The sequence below is a fragment of the Papilio xuthus genome, unplaced genomic scaffold, assembly GCF_000836235.2.
Source record: "Papilio xuthus unplaced genomic scaffold, Pxut_1.1 DF829129.1, whole genome shotgun sequence".
Taxonomy (NCBI): Eukaryota; Metazoa; Arthropoda; class Insecta; order Lepidoptera; family Papilionidae; genus Papilio; species Papilio xuthus.
The window spans coordinates 1,051,011-1,064,010 of record NW_013529520.1 but is presented as its reverse complement, the minus strand read 5'-3'; the positions used below and the strand labels follow the sequence as shown (position 1 = coordinate 1,064,010).

Below are 13,000 nucleotides of genomic sequence, written 5' to 3'. Positions count from 1 at the left end.
TAGCAGTTGTAACCACAGTTATAACGTAATATCATTTTAAATAACTAGATAAGAACAACTTATAAGTTTTTGGTTTTGAAAAGGAATGGGAATGAACAAGTTGACTTTTTTAAATACCACAACCAACCACAAAAATTATATTACTACGTATATTTATTTTATAATAGGGTAGTTTCAAGATGGATTGATTTAACAAAAGTGAAGTTATCACATTTAAAAAATAAACGCCACATACATACTGTCATAAGAAATATGTCTGCAAAAAAAAAACAAAAACATTTTCCAAATAAATTGCAACTGGATCTAAAAAGTGTTAAAAATAACGGTTGTCAAATAACGTATAACTCGCGACGTTACATCCCCATTCGCTACGGTGTTGTTGGTCAGTGCGGTAAACACAGGCTTTGTGTGCGTTGCGAGCGCGTTAGTTGTTGTCCATTTGTGGCCTCGTATACAACCCTTTTAATTAAATCAACAATAAAGTAAGCTCAGTGTGTATACTGTTCATTTACTTTGGTGCATAGTACAGTTTTCAATTAGTCGGTGATTTATTCAACGGAAAATCGTAGAGGTTCGTAGATGTTCGTAGATTTTGCTACGACATCTTTCTCATCTCGCAAATGTCATTCGCGTTATGACGCTGTGTGGTATTTTTATTTCTGGTCACAGTTTTTTTTCAGTTTTAAGTAATTGTTATATTTGAATGTTTACGGGTTAAATCAAGTTAGATTAAGTTTCAAAACATAAATTAACTTGTATATAATTGCAAATAGGATTGTATATTAAATCCCCATTGTAACTGTGTCTATGTATTTGTAGCAATACACTTTTTTCGATTTCCTATGTGAAAAAAGAAACTTAAAACAAGCATTAAACTTTTTCTCTCAACATTACGTGTGACTCTGAGTAACACGTACAATTGTTGATTATATTTTATAATTATGAATACTTTAAATTGATAACAATATTTAAGTATAATATATTTATAAAAAACCAAATGCTTCGGATGTAAATTTTGAAAACGAATGTTATTATTGTTCTTGTTATTAGTAATTATAATTTACAATTTCACGTGATTTAGTCAATATCCATAGATCATATTTTCACATTGTTCGTAAGATAAGAGCACAGTCTAGTATCTTAATATAGTGAAATTCTACTGCCGAACGCATCAAATATACTTTTATCTCCATTTATAAAGCAACGGATAAGGTCGCCGTCTAAGTGCATCCGTTGCTTCGCCATTTCGGTGAATTCAACCTGCTTGTTCGTTTCCCACCTGATAATATAAAAAAAATACAGAGGTTTCAGTAGTGGAATACCACAAGTATTATTTACTAACGTTGAATACAAACAGTATCATTGTTGTCTAGTCTGGTGTTTGGTGTCAGATCGTCACTGGATACATGTCATAATGACGAACGACGCGGGCGGTGGATCAGAGAGCCGAGAGCCCCGGGGCTCCTGGCGAAGAGCTGATGACGTCAACATCGAGTTCGGCTTCGGAATGCCTCTCGGATCAATGTCAGCGCATCCTGCCTTCCATTCTGCTTGGGATATTGGATGGTGAGTTATAAGCTTATATGGTACACTGTACGGTTTAGACTGTATTTGTATTGACATATTACCATCTCACTTAAATTCTTTGAAGGGAAAGAGACAATTATATGTCAATGCAAGTGTAAAGCACATTAAGCAGATTATTTAAAATAGTATTTGCAATCCTAAACTAAAATATTAAAATACATTTTTATGTTAAGCAATCCTTTACAGAGAAGACTTTATTGGTATAAGATATAGATATTAAATAACATCTAAGAGTTTTTTTTATATTTTTTACTGTATACTAACAAAAATTTAAAAACCTTAATGCTTTTACAGTTTTCCATAATGTTTGAAAACTGTCGAAATGTTCAAAGCCAAATAATTATCAAATATCTTATTCTTTATTTTAAAAACTAAAGCTATTTAGTACTTTTTTAAAGTGTGCACGTTTCGGCATGAAACTAACGATTATAAACAACAAGAAACATTAAAATAAACATCAATAGATTTAACTATCGTCAAACATTTCATTAATTATAGTAAACTACAAAAGTTTAACTATAAATTTAAGTAACATGGGGATTGTAACAATCATAAGTGAATTACTTTGATGACAAATGTATTAGTATTCCCTATTGTATGGAACGTACTGCGAAAAACCTTTTATAAATTGGAATGCGTCAACGAACTGGGTAAGGTCAATAACCTTTAGTTTAATAACAAAACTAATAATTGTTTGATTACATTGAAATAAATATCAAACTGTAAAGTTTAATTTTACAAAGGTTTGTGTTTGATTTAATCGAGCGTTTTCAATACCGCAACTTTCTTACATTCTTCATACATTCTTTTAAACAACACATTGTTATCTGTGTGAAGTTCAGAAAGAACTGAAAGATGTCTTTGCCTGCGCAAAACAGACATCTGCGGACTGTTTTATTATTCACAACCAGACTGCGACAGACTGAGAAAAGCTAAAAAGCGTCATAATTTTGACATACTAGTATACCAAACCCATTACAAAATTTCCTTCTTGTATAATTATGTCCTATTATGTTGTGAAGTTAAGAAGCTGTCGTCCGTGACTCCGTCCGCGCAGAAAAACAATCCTTATTATGTGTCCTTCCAGACTATGTACTATGCCAAATTTCATCAAGATCCTTGCAGCTCTTCTGGAGATACCTTCAAACAAACATCCATCTATCCATACATTCCATTCTCACGTGCATTCACATACTCTTTTATCTATATTCATAATAAAATATCGGATATCCAGGACTAAGTCCTTGGATAGTCGATTTCCGTAGCACTAATAGTTGCTTTAGCAACGCTTACGGTTTTCTCATGTAATTCCATCTGATTGCTACACATCCGGTGTGCGTAGCGCGGTGTGGGTTACAGGCTACGGTGTTAAGTTACGTCCTCGTAGTGCGTTACGCAGTAGTAGCTGTTACTAAGGTTACCCTCACACTTGGACTGTATTTGAGATATATCTGACACATTAGAAGCTCTAATTTGACGCTAAGGAAGGAACCCACTGTAATACAAAAATGTCGTCATCTGTGTCATTACTTTTGACAAAACAGAGAGATTGAAATCTCAGAAACCCATTGTAATATGGATACAATATAGATAGTGGTAGAAATTCCTAATTAATGCTTATTACAGTGGGTTTCTGAGACTACAATCTTTGTTTAAAACATATCGTTACCTCAGTTTTGTCAAAAAAATTAGCAGTGATGATGACATCTTTTAAACAGAGATTTCGGTTTCAGAAATCAACGGTTAGTGGCTCAGTATGAGTTTACATTTAAGCAGTGTGATGTAGCCATTAAAATGGGTGCATTTTAACTGCAGTTTTGTTTGTTGTCCAAACTTAATTTTGTTTGTTTTCTTTTTTTTTACATTTAATGGTAATAATTTTATTAAATATTCAGTACGCAAATGTAAGTAAAAATGTCCTGTATAAACAATTTCCTTCAAATGTAGTATTTAGTTACTTATGTTTTTAACAGTCGTAGTCGTGGGTGACCTGATTTCTTTTGACCTTACAGATTTATATTTCGCGATAACCAACAGCAATTATTAGATGCGGTAATTTTTACTGAAACAGTGTAAGTTAGTGTATTGGTTTAATAAAGGAAAAATCATATATAAAGTCAAACGAACTTTCTTGTAATAAATAATATTTGAATTAAATAATGTATTTATCAAAAACTAGCTATCGCCCACAACTCAGTCTATTCAAAATAAAAACAAAGGTGGTGCCAGACTATGTTCACCATCTGTGCCAAATTTCACCGAGATTCATAGAGTCGTTCCGGAATTTCCAAACATCCATCCATCAAAACTTTCGTACTTAAAATACTCGTATTAGTATGATAGTAATATTAATAAGAGTTAGAAAAAAAATACTAGATTTTCTAAACTTTAACTGGTCTTAAGTTAAATAATTGCATACCAAGTAAGTAATAATAAAGTGCATGAAGTTGTATATCTAACTTTACATTAAACATCTATTATTTAATTAATTCTGTATTATTTATGGTAATTGAATTAAGCAGTAACACGCTCACTGTCTAGACGCGTGAATAACGAGCGACGTGCGTTGCGATGTGCAATGGAAATATTGATGTTTTATAATCTACTAGCACACGCCACCGATTCCGTCCGTGCGGAATTATAAAAAAAACTTAGTACGCTATGTATTCTTCCAGATTATGTTCTACATCTATGCCAAATTTCAGCAAGATGTATGCACCAATTCTGGAGATATTAGTAAGATATGGCAAAAGTAATACTTTAGAAGATTAGGAGAAATTACTACATATAAATGTTTTTAACATGTCGTCGAGTTGGAATAACTTCGTCTAACTTTGTGAGTTTTCTTCTCAAATTACTTATACCAGTCCTTGTTAAATATCTTCGAAAAAAAGATGGTTTCGAAGACTAAAATGTCTGTATAAAACATATTGTCATGACTGTCAGTATCTTTGACAAAACTAAGATAACAAAATATTATGAACGTGATTTTTGGTCTCAGGAACCCACATAAAACAATAACATATATATGTTTTCTTCTATAACTCAGATGTGAATACATCTATGTGTCATTCGTAGGCTTTGGCAATTTTTATCCGTCCGTCTTGACATACATGCGGCGACCTCAAAACAGCATCAAGGACCATTCACTCTGCCATTTCCCTTAAGATTTTTCGAAGTCAAAAGGTACTACGTATATTATTAATGTGAAGTTAACGCTTTTATCCTAAAGATTTTTTCTTAAGTTATAATTAGGTAAGATCGTAACATTCACATTCCAAATAATTAATTCCGCTTTATCATCAGAGTAAAACATTTATTAAGTCTGCCCTGATTAACCTAAAAAGGTGTTGTTCATTTGAAAGTTCAACTACAGAGAATCTTTTGTAAAGTTTGATTGATTTTTCTAACCAAAACAGTGGTTAACACTTATTCATGAATTCTATTATTTAATTCCAATATTTAGAGAAACATTTTGACCATCCTGTATTTATAATTTCTCTTTTAGTACGTATAATACCAGTACTGCAATGTTGACAATTATATTTTATGACGTAATTTCCCGGTCGCAATGTTATTGAAGGTCGAGCTGAGTCCTCGAGCGCGTGTGCGTAATATGGTTATCAGATTTAGGTCAGGGCTGCTGGCTGCTGCGTAGCAGGAGTTTGGTATCAAAACGCAGGGGATAAAAGTTAAATTTGACATTGAAAATGTCAAAAATAAAAATAAAAGTTAATCGTAAATAATCTGTGGCATTTACAAACCATTATAACTTGAGTTGTTAAAAGATAATTGTACAACTTTAAAAGCATCTGCAGTTCTTCTAATTTTGGATGAAATACATATTGCTATCTCTGTTTTTATCAAGTAAATGAAAGAGATGAGATGTTTTTTATAACAATAGGTTAGAGTTGCGTTTGTTATTTTGCGTTTGTAGCATTTTATGGTCACTGTAACATAAGGGATTATTATTTATAAGCTTGCGTAGGTGTAAATATTGCGGTATACAGAGATTTATTTATATAAATAGGTATTATGATTGTAAGCCAATAATTTAATTTAACGTCTCGAAGACGGCCAGCGCTGTTTTGTTATGTAATAACCAACATTGAAATAAATATAAGCCTTTATGTGTTATAGCTTGATTGACTATTAGAAATAAAGGCGGAGATAAAGAGTTGTATTATTTGTTCTCTTGTAAATTTTGGTATGCCTTGCCTCGGTAATTAATTCACCAAACAAGATTTTAATAGTGGTAGAGCCCGCTTTAACATCTTCGCACGAATTGGCTCAGCTCGCCCGGTGAAATGCCACGACCACACAGAAGACATGCGTCAAGTGGAAGCAATTCCGCGTTTCGTCTGATGAGAGTGCCTCCCTGAGGCCTAATTCAGTCTTCTTTACTTCCTACCCTTTTTCTTATAAGGAAAGGATGGGAAGTGGAAGTGAATTTTCCGGATGAGAGGATGCATGGAAATGTTTTCTTTCTGTGCATCCTTTTCTCCGTCGATTAAAGGTTGGCAACTCATATGCAATTGCGTATGTCTATGGGCAACGGTCACTTCGGTATTTCAGCGATTTCAGGTGGCCGCTCGCTCGTTTGCCACCTTATGATACAAAAAAATATTCTTTTAAAGAAATGTGTAGAAGTGTCGTAACTTTTCTAGTTATGTCGAAATCTACGCCCTTTTTATGTACTAGCTGATATAAATTTTGTATTATATAATAATATTCCAAATTTGTTTACTTGACCGTTAATCTTTGTCACTTGTCTTTGTTTCAAAGATAAAATTTAGTGTAATCATTGTTAACTCCACTTTATGAAGTCGTCAATTGATTTTGATCAAGGGTCTCGCGTTTGTTCCAATGGAGATAATAATGTTGTAGGCGGTCACGCGCTTCATGCCTGGACAATTGTACAACGTAATCTTGTTGAAGATCTTCCTAATTGCTTTATTTTGGTGCTGTCTGAAGGTCAATAAAAATTGAGATCTAAGAATATAAGAACTTATTTTTTTAAAGCAAACCAGTGCATGAACGTAGTTAGATAAGATGTGTAAAATTTATGTAGTTCAAGAAAGTTTGGGGGGATTGTGAGGAAGAGGATATGTGTAAGAAGGGAGTGAATTAAGATAGTGACGTCTGTGCAAACAGTGCCGAACCTCTTTTTTATTAGAGAAGGGGGCAAACAATCAGTGGGAACACCGAGGTGTTCATCGACGGCTACGGACATCAGCAATATTAGAGGAACCGCAGATGCGTTGGCGGCCGTTGAGATGGTGATACGCTCGCTTTTTTGGGGAAAAGAAGAAATTAGGCTAGTAAATGAATATTAAATTGAACTCTAATGATGTACTCTTTGTGTATTTCCTCTACAAAGTCACATCAAAACATCTATTAAAAATTAATGAACAAGGCTCATTGTCAGCAGACTAGAAGTTCAGTCAACAACCTTTGGCACAGTTTCGGCGCCACCTGTCACTATTCCCTTCCAGTCAATGGACATATGTAAAGTTCAATAACCCGCCTTGATACACTATCCTGCAATTACCCATCGATTTCCCATTGATAGGTCTACCTACTCTAGTTGTTGGATGTCCGGATAATAATATAGCTATAGAAATTATAGGAAGTGCAAATTTAAAATGGTCTGTGCAGATGTTCTCAGATTTTCTAGGCTAGTTATGAAGGGTTGTAAGTACACTTGTTACAATGTCTCACAACGTTATGTTCCTGTATTAACTTACATTTATAATTTGTGCGTTTTATCGTGAATTTACACTGTCAAAAAAAAGGTTACAAATATGTTTTTGTTAAAGTTTTTTAATAGTGAAAACCCACTGTCGATTTGATTTCCTTTGCGATAGTATCTAACTTCAAATGTCTCGACACTCATGCTGGTAAACAAGGACAAAGTACTTTTTTTATTAACGCCCCTTAAATATGAAACGAGGTCAATTGGTAAACTCGTTCAACGACACGAGAACACCCGAAACTATCGCAATGACCTTCCGATACCAACTTCCATTTGCGCCCGACCTTCTGATGTCATGACCTTTGGAAATAAAAACACGAACTATACAAAGGTGAAGTTCTACCACGCATCATATTCCAAAACGCAAATATAAAGTTGTCCGACACAGAGTTGTGTTTTCCGCGAATACGTCGCCATAGCAACCGATTCAAAACAGACCTGTCATTCAGTAGCCAAATTTCCCCGACTGTCCGGTTGAAAGAACGTTGACATACTTTAGAAATCAAGAAAATTATGATAATTTACACATCAATTATAGTGATTTAGTTGTAATAAGAACAGTCGGACTTATGTTGGCTCGAGTTTTGAGACGGAACATGGATTTCGGGTTCGGCGACTTTCTTTATCCGAATGTCGCTGGTTTGCGACAGTTCTTTGAAAGGGATCCTCATATAGGGTGTGTACTTTACAAAGTACTATTTCGCCTTAGTATTTCGCGTATATCTTTATCAATATCATTCAGTTCAAAAACTGTTTTTCTTCTATTTTAATGGAAAAAACCACCTCATATTAGGTTAGGAATATCAGATCAGTTGTTCTCCAATTATATGGAACATTGATTAAGTTAATTATAATGTATATTTCCGATAACTGATACGTACAATTATCAATCGAGACGTATTGACAAACAATATTATATTTTATGTATTGATGCTATATATAATATTTTATGTACTCATTTAATAATAAATGCAAACCTTACTTTAATTAGTCAGACAATAAGCGTGTTTTATCACCAAATTGTTTTACAGTCCATCATCGAGCTTCCACCAGATGGCACGGATGATGGACCGTATGATGACGGAGAGTCTGCAGCCGTTCGGATTCGCCCGGGTGACAGCGCGGCGTTCCAACAGCGATAAGGGACAGGATCCGCCGCGAGATGGTCTGCGCAGCGAAAAGGGAGCCGCAAAGAAGGACAGGAATAGACCAGACACGCATGTCAGCACTGGCACCCGTCATCCACCCACGCAAGGTATACTAAAAAAGCCTGTATTGCAAATGAATAAGGTTGAGATTTCTGTACAAGATTCCATCAAAATTATATTTCTATTTTTACATCTATGTACTCTCGTCTACTATAGGTATTCCCCATTTTTGTCGTATGGTAATTGTACGTTTTCAAGAACGTTACCTTCAATGTTCCGTATTAAAAATACTGCTAAGATTATTCAATTAGTTTAATGACATTGGGTCTGAAAATAACCCAACTAAAAGATTTGACCGCGTGTTGTCAAAACAATTGAGCGAGATGAACTGACATATTAATTTGTCTAGAAATTAGATATAAAGATTTATGATTCTTTATTACAGTAACTTACGAGATAAAAGGCATCCATTCAAATAAGTTTTAATCCAGTGTATCATACATTTCTATAAAGGCTAAACTGTAGCTATTTCGATGCTCCTTGTGTTTTTTACTTATGAAAATATCTAATTTCTCAAGCGATTTTGCATTTCCACATTTTTAGATGGAGTTATAAATGGATATTTTTTAGGTTAGTTTAAACACAAGTTAGTTTAGCTCATAAATAATTAAATGTACAGATTATAGTAATGTGAGCTAATTACTCATTGTTCAGTCGTCAGGCCGACTCAAGCGACTTCATTCCAAGAATCGCCATTAGACCAAGTGAAGCAGTCAGATCCTACGACTGAAAAGTGGGCGGGAACCCTTCGCAGACGAGACCCTGAGATACAGCCGACACTGCCCTCTATTGTTTCTCGGAAGACGTCCACCGCTTCCGCAGTAAGCAGCGGAAGGAAATGTCGATCAGTGGAAAGAATTCCAAGAGTAAAGAGGCAACTGGCTCCAATCAAACCGATTCGAAAGACCGATGGTACAACAGATGGAGATGTCACAATATTGGAGAGAGATGAGAAAGTCTTTGATACGAGTGGCTACGAATTACATCTAGTGGAGACTTTGGAAAGAGATATACTGCAGAAGAACCCAGATGTACGCTGGAGGGATGTTATTGGATTGGACGATGCGAAGGCGGTACTGCAAGAAGCAATGGTACTGCCTCTTGTAATGCCCGATTATTTTAAGGTTAGTTTTGTCAATGTAAAACCGTTAACCATAAAGACTAACCATTATGTCATATTATTTTGTAGAGCTTTTTTTTTGTAACAATGTCAACCGAGTACCGCGTCCGACGTAATGTTTCGCGTGACGGCTACGTATGCCATTTCTCATTACGGTTGTAGAGCCGTATGGTTATGGGCGATCAATATGGAAGTCAACATCAACATTAACCACTGACCAAGAGTCATTTGTAATGTTTTTGTGTAAAATCTTATTGCAATATTATGCAAAAATATCATAAGAATATTGGTGTTAGTCCCAAATTAATTTATAGAAATATATTTAACATTTCTAGGGCATCCGTCGTCCGTGGAAAGGCGTGCTACTGACGGGTCCGCCAGGCACTGGTAAGACGTTGTTAGCGCGCGCTGTGGCCACCGAGTGCCGCACCACATTCTTCAACGTCTCCTCCGCCACACTCACATCCAAGTACCGCGGTGACTCCGAGAAACTCGTACGACTGCTCTTCGATATGGTCAATATTGTTTTTTATTTATTAGTTTTTCTTAATTTCAAATCGATACATCTTGATATCGTCAATCTTACATTCTAACTTTAATTTTTTTCGAATAAGTAGAAAACGAGGAAGAGGTTTGCCTTTTGTCACTGATGTTACAACTCGGGATTAACAGAAAAGGGTTTTTAGTAAGATATGGGTAATTTGTTCCATATATTAAATATAAAAATGTAAATCTTTACTTCATTACCTTGCCTTCTGCGATGTCATAGCATCTAATTGAGTGGTACTTGTCTGGTACTGGAATAGTTATATTATTGTGTTGGCAGGCGTCCTTTTACGCGCCGAGCACGATCTTCATCGATGAAGTGGACTCGCTATGTGCGGTGCGTGGCGCCGACTCTGAGCATGAAGCCTCGCGCCGATTCAAGGCTGAGCTGCTCATACAGATGGATGGACTCGCCGCCATATTGTAAGATTTGTCATAGAGATGTAGAGTGGAAACTAAATTGTTGCAAATATGTACTCTAAAATCTGACGTGGTATGCCCATTGGTGCCTGACACAAGATAATGAACGTATAAATTTCCAGTAACCAAGACAAAGTGGTGATGGTGCTGGCAGCAACTAACCACCCGTGGGACATTGACGAGGCCTTCAGGAGACGCTTTGAGAAGAGAATATACGTCGGCCTTCCTGATGGTAATAGTTTCGTTTGAATTCAAACGAATAGAAAACATCCTCAATGTTCGTTTGAATTCAATGTTTGTCGTATTTATTATCTATATCTTAACAAGTTTTAGGACATAATATTGCCTCGTCTCCCTCGACACCCTCGTGGGCCATAGCAGTATTAATTTCATTTTATCTACGTCCACGTTGAGTCCAAGAGAGTGATATTCGCCACTAACATCGTTGTTAATGAGTAATGTCGTTGTGAATTTGTTTTATTACAGAAGTAACTAGAACGAAGCTCCTCAAGCTTTGCCTCCGCGAGGTGTCGCTTACAGAGGACGTGGAATTCCAAGAGCTGTCGGAAAAACTCGACGGTTACAGCGGCTCCGACATCTGTAACATATGCCGGTAAAAACACTATACATAAATGTATAATATTTTTACAGCTCCAGTCGATTTTGATATTAATTTTGTTTGTTGCCACAGAGACGCAGCCATGATGACAATGCGCCGAAAAATTGCGGGAAAAAGTCCCGATCAAATACGTCGATTGAAACAATCTGAACTTGAGGCGCCCGTGTCCAAGAACGATCTGAATGCCGCCATAGAGAAGACTCGGCGCACCGTCAGCTCGACAGATGTCGCGCGCTACGTCTCTTGGATCCAGCGCCACGGTTGTTCTTAGCGCAGAAATAAAGCGCTTCGAGCGCTGCTCAGGAGACTGAGAAATTGCTAGAGCTCTCTGTGACAGCTAGCAAGCGCTTTAAGTCGCTAGAGATGCTGAATTATATGGACATGTCATTTCGCTTGAAATTTTTATATTAACCTCTTGTTTATGGTGAATAAATATAATTGAAAGTGATAATATATTGGGACTAATTATGAAAATTAATACTTACTATTGAAGTGAAAAGATGTGATTATTATTTAGGTGACGGATAATATAAATTATTAATTTTTGATAAGTTTTATGTATTTGCTTTCTTAATAATCATTTTATATTATATACTATATAATATAATTATGAAATTGATGGTATATTTTTGGTTATTATTATTTAAATTTTTCAGATCACATAAGCTTTGTGATATGAATTTGTATATTATTACAAAACTTAAAACCTTTTAACTGTAAAGGAATTTATTCAACTTTTTGCTGTCTATAAAATTATTGTACATACATGCTTTTAGAAATAGTAATTCAGTGCAATAATCACGTTTATTATATCTTCCTTTGTAGTAATATGTCGTGGGTTAGATCAGCTTCTGACAGCAATTTAAATTGTAAGCAAATTTAAATCTCTACAAATTTTATGTTTATGGCCTTAAAGTTTGGTGTTTTTTGAATGTAATTTTTTATAAAGTTAACCCGCGTCATGTTATAAATGTAGCGATGTGTTTAGGCTTACGATATTTCTAATTAAATTCATATAAATTAAGGATTATGAGTTAATTTTAACATAAATTTTAAAGTTGTATTTTTGTAAGTTCCATATGTTATAGTAAAGAACTTTTATTTTGCTTTAAAACTTAAAATATAAATTAACAACGCAATTTGTTACTATAGAGCTTCAAGCACAACTGCTAGAAAAGGGAACCAAAAGCGAAAGGAACCTAATTTGATATTAACTCGGTTGTCATTTAGTTACTAGGCTTATGACGCGCAACCAAATCGAATGCAAACTTTGTTTTTTTTTTTGTTTTATTAGCACACTTCAAAAAGAAGGAGGTTATCAATTGGTCTGGATGTTTTTTTTTTCTTTTTTAATGTCCTGTTCGCTTTCGTGGCTGTGTGGTGCAGGCCTAATAATTATCGTTTTTCCTCGACGGTTTAGAACTATGCTTTGAATTTATAATTATTGATTCCAGTTACGTTATATTAAATCAATAATTAACAAAGAGGTTTAATTGTAAAACTTTTTTATGTTGGCAATAAGCGAAATCATAAGTACGAAATTAAACGATTGTATTTGGATAACATTCGTTTATTAAGGAATGGTGTAAATTACGTTGTTATAAAAGAATATGTTTGTGTGTTTTATACTGTTGGAACACATGTCAAAAACATTTATCTCAGTTTTATAGAGTGAGAGAGATGTAAATATGTTTTAGTACATATTGTCAGCGGTGGAAATCCACTTATATGTTCCGTGTAAATTT

At 34.9% G+C, this 13,000-nt stretch overlaps 1 protein-coding gene across 5 annotated transcripts; it reads left to right on the top strand.

The window, feature by feature from the left end:
• The first annotated feature begins 399 nt into the window (after window positions 1–399).
• Window positions 400–11,825, top strand: LOC106119996 (katanin p60-like 1). Of its 5 annotated transcripts, none has more exons than XM_013315148.1 (9): window positions 400–571; window positions 1,392–1,566; window positions 8,374–8,597; window positions 9,205–9,674; window positions 10,006–10,185; window positions 10,497–10,639; window positions 10,759–10,868; window positions 11,123–11,249; window positions 11,328–11,825. In XM_013315148.1, exons 2-9 carry the CDS (start codon window positions 1,415–1,417, stop codon window positions 11,524–11,526), a joined length of 1,605 nt encoding a protein of 534 aa, XP_013170602.1. In that variant the 5' UTR covers window positions 400–571; window positions 1,392–1,414; the 3' UTR covers window positions 11,527–11,825. The 5 variants fall into 5 exon arrangements, with proteins under 5 accessions (XP_013170602.1, XP_013170611.1, XP_013170618.1 ...); XM_013315157.1 differs by having other exon boundaries at window positions 1,374–1,566; XM_013315164.1 differs by having other exon boundaries at window positions 1,303–1,566.
• The last annotated feature ends 1,175 nt before the right edge of the window (window positions 11,826–13,000 follow it).